General features: G+C 38.0%; 1 protein-coding gene across 2 annotated transcripts in view; it reads right to left on the bottom strand.

Annotated features, from left to right (window-relative positions):
- Positions 1-12220, bottom strand: part of USP25 (ubiquitin specific peptidase 25) — an 88975-nt gene that overhangs the window by 63967 nt on the left and 12788 nt on the right. For both annotated transcript variants that reach the window (XM_048293582.1, XM_048293583.1), the window contains exons 2-3: positions 4458-4535; positions 3239-3383 (exon numbers count right to left, since the gene is read on the bottom strand). In XM_048293582.1, the coding sequence (XP_048149539.1) occupies positions 3239-3383; positions 4458-4535 (223 nt within the window). The remainder of the gene's footprint in view (positions 1-3238; positions 3384-4457; positions 4536-12220) is intronic.

Below are 12220 nucleotides of genomic sequence, written 5' to 3'. Positions count from 1 at the left end.
TAATAACAAGAAAATGGATACATTCTTAGCAATCCAACAGTTCTGCTGTGCAGCCATAAGATGGAAATACACAAAATTACTTCAAATGGGAATAAAAAGGTTTCTGGAGAAATCAATAAAGTGAAAATATTTGAAAGTACTACTCAACTTCTTTCGTTTTTCTTTAAGCACAATGCCTAGGATTTACTCTAGCAAGTGGAACATTAAAATTACCTTAGATTAAAAAGTGTGCATCTGTACATTGCAAGCCTATTGTTTAAGCACTTTCTCTTCACAGATTGCAGGAAGGAAAAGAAAGTCAAAATATTAAAACCACCTTTGCAAATGGATCAGATTAAGCTTGCATCACTGTTGATGTGAAAATACTACATTTGCAGGTGCTTGCACATGCCATTTTGAACAGACAAAAAGGCAAGCATTGTGAGTAACACTGATTGTGCAAGTCAGTCTTTATTTAAAAGATGAAGTAGATTTTATGCAAATCCATTAATATTTTTGCAGCTGTCAAAATGTTGCATTTTGTAATAATACAAACCAGGTTTCCTTATGCCTCCTACCATCCAGGATGCAACTCTCACCCCACTTATGACCACTGTCACTTTTGGAAGAGCCAGTTAACAATTCATGCTAATCACTGGCTGTTATGGTACACATTAACATTTTCATTTTACCCCTTAACTAAGTAACCACGTCAAACAAATGCAGTCAGTCAAGCTCACAGAACACATCTGATGTATCTTTACGCAAGGAATACATTCAACAGCCTTTGTAAATGGCTGCAGGTTTTTCTGTGGCATAAAAAGCAGCCCTGGTATTTGTCTGTGACTCTCTCATTCCCAGTTTGGATGCTTTAACTTGGTGGGACTGCAAAGTTCAGTGACTCATAACATCCCGAGTTCCAAACACACAGGTAGTTAAGCAGTAAGGAACAGTAAGGGTGAGTGATAATTAATTCATGTAATTATACCTATGTGGGATAATAAAGGGAGTCCAATTTGAGAGACAAGATCCTGTCAGCAACTCAGCGTAGCCACTGAGAACTGCTAATAAGAGTTCTTTTGCAGAAGGGAGCGGTGATGGTCAAAGCCATCACTGAGGAAGGTGTTCCATCCTGTGCCCGCCCTTCCATTCTCTCCTCACAAGTCATTGCTCTTTCATACTCCCTTGCACGACAGCGTTTACTAACACAGGGCCCTGAGACTTGGCCTTTTAAGTGCACTAGGCTTTTAAGTCTAGAATCCAAATAATTACAGGCAAGCACATTACAAGGAAAGTGTGGGTTTCTTCCAGAAGCTTTCACTAGATCTCTGGGGGCCTGGAGAGGGCTCCATGATCACACTGCTTTAGGCTTTTGTTCTGCTGTAGGTGTTCAGTTCTTGCCTTGTAAGTCCTCCAATATGATGAAAAGTTGACAAAGATGCCTTTATCTCATAATGTGTTTTCAGTCTAACTAAAACAACAAAGGGTGGCCAAGGGCTCTCAACTTTGTTGCCAGTGAGGAACTGACCAGACACCCAATGATGTTAAAAAAAATTTTAAAAATCTATTTTTCCCACAGCAGTTGGTGCTTCTTGATAACTGACTTAGTCATGCTGTGTAACTCTAAGGAACCTGGGTCTGCACTTCAGCCCTCTAGAAAAGAGAAGACAATCCTGAAATTCACCTTGGAATGTACAACTCAAGACCTACTCTTCTCAGTTTGACCATCAGCTATGGGCAATGTATGCTCTTGCAGGTTTGATTCATATCCCTTTCCATTGTCCCTCATTTCTTCAGTAAGGTTGTACAGCACAGTGAGTGACAGCAAAACCAAATACTTCTATTAATGAGATTACTCTTAAATCTAATTAAACACAGACTCCAAGAGAATCTAGCTTACTATTCCACTGCCATAGTAGGTTGTCAGTACCAGAAAATATAACACAGTGGTGAGTTTGTTCTTAAAAGCCTTCATTTCCTCAGTGGCAATTTCCTGACATTGAAAATTAAACACATGGGGAAGCTTGTGTGTGTTTTCTTTCCAAAGGAGTGAAAAGAAAAAACACACAAAAAACCCCAAGCCACCCACCACAACTTAGTGCAGGGATAACACAACTGCCTATAATGCACTCGGGACATTTTATACAGGGTTGCTAGTAATACCAAGGATTTAAATGCCATTTTCAGATCTGACATGCTGAGAATAAATTCATCACTAATTTAAAAAAAAAAAAGTTTAAAAAGTTCGTGTCAACCTTCTACAGACAAAAGATAATTGTACAATTGATAAGGAGATCTAACTAAACTTCTTTACATTGAAGCCACCATGAGCAAAATAAAGGGGGGAAAATCCTACTGCAGGAGACACTAAATAATTCTACTTGTTTAATAAAATCTACATAGATGTACTACATATATGGCCAAAGAACTGATACATAATTATTCTCCACTGCACCATGAATAAAGTAACTATAGCATCAAGAAACTCAGATTTTACAGATATCAATCCCACTACAAAACTTCCTTTGACTTTTATTTCTATGTTATTTCCTATATTTATTTGCAGAACACATTTAATTTTTTCTCCCATAAAAAAAAACTACACTAAAGCAGAGGACTAGAACCTGCACAACTTAGCGAAATGCAGGTTGTGGGACCTCCATATCAACTAAATTAAACTGTTTAAAATCAGGTATATTTAATGCTAATTTCATATATAAAATACCTACTCTTTTATTACAAAGTTCACACTTAACCTCCCACTTCTCCCTTTGGGAAAGTCATTCCTGTCAGGGAGAAACTACTCTTAAGGTTATTAAGCTTTAGCATATCAAGGCAGACAATGAGACAATGACAGACTCTTCTCCAATTATGTTTTGATGGAGGAGTACCCAGCTTTTGCCTTAAATCTTTACTGCATGACCCCAAAATAAATCCTGTAATATGGGGGGGGAAGGAAAAAAATATGGAAGGCCCAGTCATTCACCCTTTTATCAGTACCATACATACATGTAAAGGTAATACTTAAAGATAGCTCAAATAAAAAAAAAAAAACAAAAAAACAAACAAACAAAAAAAACCAAACAAACGAAAAACCAAAAACAAAACAAAACACCCCCCACTGAAATAAGAAAGGAAAGAACAGATATTAATCAAAGAATTGATAAGTAAGAATTATCTGCAGATTAACAGTTTTGTCACAGGCAAGTTTTATTTCCCATGCCTTTACACTAAACTTATGAAAAGAAAAAATACCTACTGGTGTCTGCCTGGCTGCCGACGCTGATATATCTGTCATTCCCAGGAAGGGCTGTTTGGTAGTAAGTTGCCTCCTCTAGTTGGGGAACTTTGGCATTCTTCGCGGTGAGAAAAGCCACAGCCAACTCCAGATTACCATTGCTGTCCTTTAAGCATAAAAAAACCACGAGAAGTGAGAGTCCCCTCACTCTTTTTATAATTTTTCTTAAAAGCAAACTACATGATTAGCAACTTCAGGTCAATAGCCATTGTACTGTCAGGTAAAAATACTGACTAGAAAACAAAGTTTCCAAACTTGACATATTCTGCATATTTCACTATTTTTAACCAAAATAAAGATAAAAGATCTTATAAAAACTTGTTTTGGTGAAGTTTCACTTATTTCAGAAAAAAAAACCCAAACCAAAACACCGTCTTATAGTGTAGGTCAACCTCTCAACAACACAACCAGCACATTCACAGGCTTCTCAAAAGCAGTCAGATGAATTTTTCTGAAAATCTACAGTTTCATTTTTAAAGCCAGAGATCCTGGTTTTTGAAGAGCAGTTGTGCACATGACTTATGCTAAAAACAACTATCTATTTTTTGTGTGTGTATATATATATATTTGATTTAAATTACTAAATTCTCACCTACCATGTATAAATGGCTAAATAGTTCTGCTTGAGGGACACAAAGCATTTTTAAAATTTTTTATATCTATTTAAGTATATGGAAATAGAATACAGAGAGACCTGCCATTCTTTACTTGCATCAAAGAACTCTTCTGTGCTGTAGAATAAATTACTGTGGTTGAAAAAACAGTGAAACAATACCAAATTAGCAAAGGCTGGCAAGTTTAAGCAGAGTTCTTCATTTGGCACAATGAGCAAGGCGTGTGCATGATAGAAAACAACCACACCTTGACAAGAAAACACCACTTGATTCCTCAGCAGCTGACCAGCTGTAGCAGCACCAATGCATCCCAGAACAATTCACACAAAGGTTAAAGCCAAGTCGTAACATTCCTGTCTTTTCATGTTTGAACACTGGATTAATTTTTATGTCAGTACCAAACGAGAACAAGATTCCTTGTAAAGTGAACAAGCCATCATTTCCCCTGAAATAAATTCAAGCTGGGAAGGAAGGGAGGGACAAGAGTAAGAAAGGGTGGGATTTATGGCTTTCACAGGCAGTTAAGATACATTCAGGCACATTCAGCTACAAGCCAGTTATCTTACCTTCAGTGCCTGTTGTAGTACTTGGATGTCATTGATACCAGTGATCTCCCTCAGCTGATTTAAAAATGTTTGCTGGTGCTAAAACAAAAAAACATCATCAAAATAAGATTAGAGCCAAATAAGAGCAAAACCAATTACTTACAAAAGCACACTCCTCCACAAATATTAAAGGCATCTCCATTTGAAGTTTATGCACCAAAAAGGGGTAGAACCTTCATTACTCGAGTTTGTCTTAGTTTCTGCAATTCAGGCACTTCTAATTCCCAAATGTTATGATTTTGCATTTTCGTGGGCTTGCTTGGTTTTGGATTTTTTTAAACAAAAAAATGGGTAACCTTAGGCAACGTGGATGCAACTAGCCTATATAAAGCCACAATTGGCCCTTCTAAACAAATAAAACTCCGCAGCTTTGGTCTCCAAAGGCAGTAGGGGAAATAGCTGACTGAACTCCCATCAAAACCAACTTCTTTAACTCCCAGTTACTCTCAACCCCATTATTTCCTTAACGTAAATAATTCCTAGTCATTCCAACCACAAAACCAGGAAATTCAACTTTACTGATCACTGAGGTGTTTGAAGAGAAATTCTATTTAAAACTCCAAACAAAACAGTTTCTTGATACTGAAACAGAACTTCAGGAATCCATCCAAACTGCCTTCCTAGACCAGTTGTATCCAACTCTCCCAAATCACATTAGTCAGCACCCATGACTGAGTTTAAAGTAACATTTGGAACTAGAAAAAGAACAAGAGGTCCTGGGTCTCTTAAATACTCATTCTGTAAGAACTTTGTGTCTTGGTTTTGTTTTATTTAAATAAAAACCTCGTCCCACCCCTGTTTAGAGCCAACAGATGATTCACTCTGTTCATGCTCAGCTATCACATCACAGAAGCAAAAAGCAGGCACTAAGCTGGAACAATCCTTGAATTCCTGTTAACCATTAAAAGCATCTTAACCATTAAAACCATGAAAACACAGAGCACTGACCATTGTTCCATACTAACAAATTTAATTGTTCCTTTGGCAGATGGGAAATGGAGAAAAGATATTTTCAAGTGGTTTTTCTTTTTAATTCTTTGCCCACCACATCCTGAACTCCAAACAGTAATTTAATCTATGAAAGAGAAGATTTTTGTAAAGTACAGGGTTTTGTTTGCAAGACAAAAAACATATTTCCTATCGGGAATAAGTAAACATTCTCCTGCTACTCTCCAAATTCAATTTAAAATAGCAACTATAATTGTCTTGTGGCTACTTCTAAAATACTTATCTTTAAAGTGAATTATTTGGAATCAAATACTCAAATACCCTTATTCTCTCCTTATCACTGCTTTGTATAGAGGAGGAAATTAAGAGCTGCATGAATGCTGAATTCCCCAGTGTGAAATTAACCTGGCAGGCACTACTTCATGCCCTAATAAGTTGAAATAGAAGGCGTATAGTTCAGGATGCTTATGAATTACATACACAATCTTCCCTTCATTTATGATCCTAAGAGACACTGCTAACAATCCAATTTGCCTCTTTCTTTTTTCTTTTCCTTTTAAAAACCCTTCTGTTGGCACAAGAGAAGTGAAGTGATGCAGGAAAACAAACTCCCACTCTATCCCCATCCCTCACCCCCTCGTTTGTTTACTCTGTGCATTTCATAGCACTGTACAAAGCCATGACTTGTTTCCCCTATAAAGTTGCTTTCCTGCCCCTATGTCTGGAAAGAATCAAAGAAAAGAAACAAAGTATTTGGGAAAAATAATTACAACAGCATTAAAATTGGCAGCAGCAATCCACGGGCATGACGGTAAAGTGGATTTGTTTTCTTATTTGCCACCAACATGATGGTGAACAAAACAGAAAATAGTTTCACTGTAAATTATTACAACAACAAGTTATAACAGATTTCTGTATCTTCCACAATATATACAACACTTGGAAAGGCTGACTGGAGGATCTTCATTGTTCACAGAGACTGGGAAAAGGCAGAAGAGACAGTTTACCAACAAACAATCTCTTAGCAGTTCAAAATACTGGCTGTTAATTTATGAGCACAGCTGTGACTTATAAACTTAGACATCTGTAGTTTATATCCACATTTCAGTATTCCAGTGTAAAAGCTGTGCTTCAAGGTCCCCTTACATTTAACAGATCAGAACCAGGCCCAGAGATGCTCCTTTCTCATCAGGAGATGATTTAAGTATTTAAGTATACTTCTTTTTAAGGCCAAAAGTTTAAGGCACTCAGCTTCAGAATTTCTAACTGGTAATTAAAAGAACAACATGGAGAATTCATAATCACCCTAGTTAGAAGTGACAGGAACTAAGAGGAAAATTAACAGTTCTCCTGAATACCTTAAATGGAGCTTTGGGGCATTTGTCTGGTTTAGACATTGCTGGTTTTTTCAGCTACGTGTGGACAAGTTGCCATTAATTTCTAATTGACTTATTTCAAATCATGCAGAATTTAAAGAATGGATACATTCCCTTTCTAGAAGAAGCAAAATTGAAATTGTTTCCACCCGATCAACGTGTTCTTTTAATACCTGCTAACAGACTAACAGATCTTCAGAAACAATTGTAAAACTGCATAAAGGAGCTAAAACCTCCAACTGGTGGCCTTCTTTTCCACAAATTCACCATCTGCCCTCATCCTCTCAAATCTGATGTAATTGCATCTTTACTGTGTACTGACCTTTCTTGCAACTGGATGTTTAACTTGTCACTATTCTCCTTCACTGTTTTAATGACAGTTTCTTATCACCCATGAAACTATATTAACACAGGTAATTCTATTTCTTTTCATTTTAAGTGACTGAGCAGGCAGCTACTATCAAACTCTTTCCTCATTGACTATCAGGGGCTGAAATTCAAATTTCTTTCTGCTTTTCTTTTCACTTAATATGCTTATGAAACAACTGCAACCATATTCAGAGAGCTAGTATTACTTAATTCCTGATGTGACTTCATTTAGTGCATCTGTATTACTCTGCAAAAGTCAAAATGAGTAAATTTCTTTTTTTTTTAAATAATATTCCTTTAGCTCTGGTTATTGTGGCATACAGGAAACTTATTTTACTATTACCCATGACTGAAGCTTGGAGATCAATTTCTAATGCAACTGCTAAACAGTTAAGTCTCTTCTGTATGATAAGAAATACTTAATACAACACTACAGACAGACTTCTACATATGAAGCAAGCCACCCTCCTCACGCCTATTAATGCTCATTCTGATTACATTTACTCTAAAAGCTTTACTTTTCGTGAAGCTTGGGCTAACTAGAGCTGAAGTGACTAGCATACAGAACCTCAAATGTCTAAAAACACATAGATATATTAAACAATTATAATCATAATTCATTCAAAGGCTATACCCAATAATACCCAAAAGAACTCACCCTAGACTAAAACGAAGATAAAAAATTAAGAAGGCAGCAGACAAGTATTTACAAGTGTCTGAAGTACCTACACCAATGTATGCTCATAAAATCAGGTCAGTGAGGGAAGATTCAGATCACAACTACCAGTTCTAACGTAAAAAAGCTGCCGTATTTTTTCAAAGTGGCTCTTTCCTGATTCCCTAGTTTTTCCAAACTTGCCTCAGCAGAGGTTCAAATTCTGAATTATAACTAACTGTACTTTAATTCAGTTTAATAAGCAGCCTTTCTTTTCAAATGGAGACACAAACCAGACCATTCCAACAGAACCAGGTGCACCTACAGGTGCTAAGAAATTCACCCCCATTCTTTCAAACTTGCCTGTACCCACTTCTGTTTGCCATCCTATCTTTAAATTTACATGACTGATTCCATATCTTTTCACTAGCAGAGATCCTCCAGTTTAGTGAGTCAAGACTCCAGGAATATCTGCAGTGCTAGGACATATGTGCACATAGGTCATACACACGCCCATTCTCCATGGAGCCTCAACAGCATTTGACTCAACTCTAAGAAGCCCCCAGGACCTGAACTACACCACCAGACTGTGCTGCTACAGCTGTTGCAGGGTACCCCAAATCCTTGGCCACACAAAGGAATGGTTCACTGATGCTATGGCTGCCCTTGGATCCAGCTGCTCACACCACTCACTCCCACCATATCACACAGCAGTCTGTTCCCTTGGGGCTTTCATGCATGAGCTATTCCCAGCCTTTCCCTTTCCTCTGGATCCCTGAGGTATGCACTATGTATCTTCAGGCTTTCAGCTCTTGGATGATTTTAACTAACAGGAAATTCTCCCATTTTCCCGGACAGAAGCCAAATTTGTGTATTAGGAATGCATGCCCTTATTTCCAATTCTCTCCTTTTTCAGCCATCCCTCCCTTGCTGTCAGGAAATGCCCAATTAAGATTATCTGGTTTATAACCTCACACAATAGCATATTCAGTAGCTGTGCCAGCACCAATGAAGCAGAAAAAATCTACACTACAATCAGCTTAGGGAGATACTGTGCCCAAATTAGTTCCACGACAGTACTGTAAACTCTGATAACTTCCTACAATCAGAGCAAAAAGCTAAATTACACAAATTCTTTTTTTGGACAAGGCAAATCTCATAAACTGACTAATACTGAATTATAGTGAAGATAAATTTGGGGAGAAAATTAGCCACCTTTTGATCTGTTTATTTTCTCCTCTCTGTAGCTTCTGACGAAGCACACGTAAACTTTGGCTTTATTCATGGCAACATCCAAATGTTTGCATTTGCAACACAAGCATTTACAAACTCAGAAGATAAAACAACTCTCTTCCATTTCCAAGCACAGATAAAGTTGTATGTTCAGGAATGAATGAGATGATCCAACCATTAGCAGGAGAAAACAGGATCCATGGCCTTACTACACAGTTCACATTTCAATAGTACATAATGAAAATGTACTAGGGGCACCAAGCTGATTAGAAGTATGGAGCACCTCTCCTATGGGGAAAGGCTGAGAGAATTGGGACTGTTCAGCCTGGAACAGAGATGGCTTAGGGGTGACTTGCAGCCTTCTACCACGTAACAGGAGCCTACAAGAAAAACTGAGATTATTTACAAGGGCCTGCAGCGACAGGACAAGGCGGAACAGCTTCCAACTAACATAGAGTAGGTTTAGATTGTATATCAGGAAAAATTCTTTACTTTGAGGGTGGTGAGGCACTGGAACAGGTTGCCCTGGGAGGTTGTGGATTACACATTCCTGGAAGTGTCCAAGGCCAGGCTGGATGGGGCTCTGCTACTCTGGGGTAGTGGAAGGTGTCCTGCCCACAGCAGGGGGGTTGGAACCATACATATGATCTTTCAGGTACCTTCCAACCCAGGCCATAATTCTGATACCTGAGGGATGAATACTTTTATTAGAGGCAAAAAGAAAGAAAGAAAGAAAGAATACAAATGCTGAGAACAGCATCTTGACTCAGGCCCTCCACACAAGTCATACTTTCTTTACTTTCAAGTGCAACACTCATTTATAAGACCTATTTGTTGGAGGAAAACTCAAATGACATCGCAAATATATTTTATATTAAAGACAATTCTAATGAAGCCTGAGCCGCAGAGGACCTGCTAATGGCACTGCTTGCAGACAAGTAGCTAATAAGCTGGTTTCCTCATATGATGCTGCTGTAATGAGAAGAACACTGAGAGCTTAGAGGAATATAATCCTCTATAAACAGGCTTTAAGTTTCTGCTACAAACAAATAGTTTAACGTACAAAGGACAAGCATACTAAAGACCCTCAATTACTGCTGTGAATATCATTTTCTGCCACATTAATCATATCTCCCAGGAATAGTTAAAAGGCCCACAGACACTGCTGTACATTATAGCTTCCAGCAACACAGATACATTAAGCATTTTCTAAATATACTGTTGGTCAAGTTCCAAATAGGCAAATAAAAACTAACTCCTTCCATGAAAATACTGAGTTGAAGCACAGGGAAAACATGCAGTCAGCTCCAGAAGGCTTTGTTGAACGTCTTTGCTCTTCCCAGCTCTCATGGGTTTTCCCCATGTTTATGCAGAATAAATGTATTTATAAAAATATATAAATTAGAAAGTGGTTATATGTATACATATATTTTTAAAAGCACTATTTTGCTAGTGCAAAGATGAAGTTAAATCTCTGCACCAGCTGTAAGGTGTTCCTTAAAGCATAACAGAAATAGGTTCCCTTGCCCAGCATCTGCTAACTGAGCTTCCTTTTGTTCAGGTATGAAAAGAGAAACCTCTTACATGACATTGTATCCTCTAAGAAAGTAGGTAAAGATATATTTTTATACACACACAGATGCAAAATGCACCTCAGCTTGGCTCAGACAAAAATCACCTGTGGAGAACAAAGGACATGCACAAAGACAGCAGATTTTCAGTCCAGGACTGCTCTGCACAAGCTGCCAAAATCTGACAATTACAGCAGCAGCTTGTACAAAGTGCAACTGGACTGAGAGCAAAAACTTACTTCAAGGAGGCAAAAGGACACAGTGTATGGTAGGAACTTCCAGCCAACCACAGCCTAGCCCAAATAAAACTTTAAGGGGGAAAAGGATTGAGTGCACTACTTAGGTGCATACACTCATCTCTCAAAAATTAAATGAAGGATTCTACATAATCATAGCTTTATGTAACCCATATTGATCCTAGACAACACACAAAATACTCTCACCATACTTCTATGCTTTCCATGCTTCAAGTGACATTTCAATGAATTTTACAGTTTGATATTAAGGTTTCTACACAACATGAGACCATGCATTCATATAAACACTCACTATTTTGAGCCTCATATGTGGCCAAAAAAACCAATCTTTTTCACTCTCAGCATATGCATTTGTCTTTATTCAAGCTACAGTTAAACATTTTGAAATGAGATTTTAAGGAGAGACTTGAGGAGTTTGGTTTGTATTCTCTGACACTAAATATAACACAAACTCACCTCTGACAGTTATTTACAAAAAAGCATCCAGAAATTATGAGCCAAATCATCACCTGCATGGGGAATATTCTTGCAATGAGCAGGAAAACCACCTGCTCAGTTCAAAGGGGGGAATTTTAAAATTAGTCTAAGAACTGATTTATGAACACTTGCTTGAGTTTCTAGTTGTTACTGATAGCTACTCTGAAATGAGCCTCAGTGACAGGATGATAATCAAGAAAGGAGCATTAGTACTTACTGAAAACAAAAAGGTGTCAGAAATGTAAAATTACTGCGAATTTTGAGATCTGTGTGTTTTAAAGCATCATGATTTCTCCATACCCTGCTCAGCATAACAGTGAGCTTGCCAATAGTAATGACAGCAGCTCTAAAATTAATTAACTACAGTAAAACCAATGAGATCTCCAGTTTCACTTAACTAGACACAAATTAAATTTCAGGTTGTATTCGCTGGAAACACCATGGGAAAACCTGCTTCACAAAAATCACTTTTGATTCTTACATACTCCAGTAACTGTGACAGTAATTAGCAAAAATCTCTCTGCTCCAATTCAAGTCTGTTGGGTGATTAGTTACTGGTGGCAGCGGGGCAGGTCATTCAAAGCACCAGCACTATTATCTGTAAACTACATATAAAGTTCAGGAGGATTCCTCCAAGAGCCCACCCACGGACAACAGCTGGGCACTGCCACAGTCCCAGTGGTTCACAGCCCTAGTCCCACCTCAGCACCAAGACACCTGCCAAAAGCATGCACAAGCCACGGCAAACTGAAGCCAGCGGGCTCAGTCAGATGCAATGTTATACAAATAGAAAGGAGAAGAAGGCTGGAGGATGACAAACACACAGCAAACTGTGTGT

Source organism: Corvus hawaiiensis, chromosome 2, assembly GCF_020740725.1.
Source record: "Corvus hawaiiensis isolate bCorHaw1 chromosome 2, bCorHaw1.pri.cur, whole genome shotgun sequence".
Taxonomy (NCBI): domain Eukaryota; kingdom Metazoa; phylum Chordata; class Aves; order Passeriformes; family Corvidae; genus Corvus; species Corvus hawaiiensis.
The sequence above is the reverse complement of the archived record's forward strand: the minus strand, read 5'-3'. Positions and strand labels throughout refer to the sequence as shown.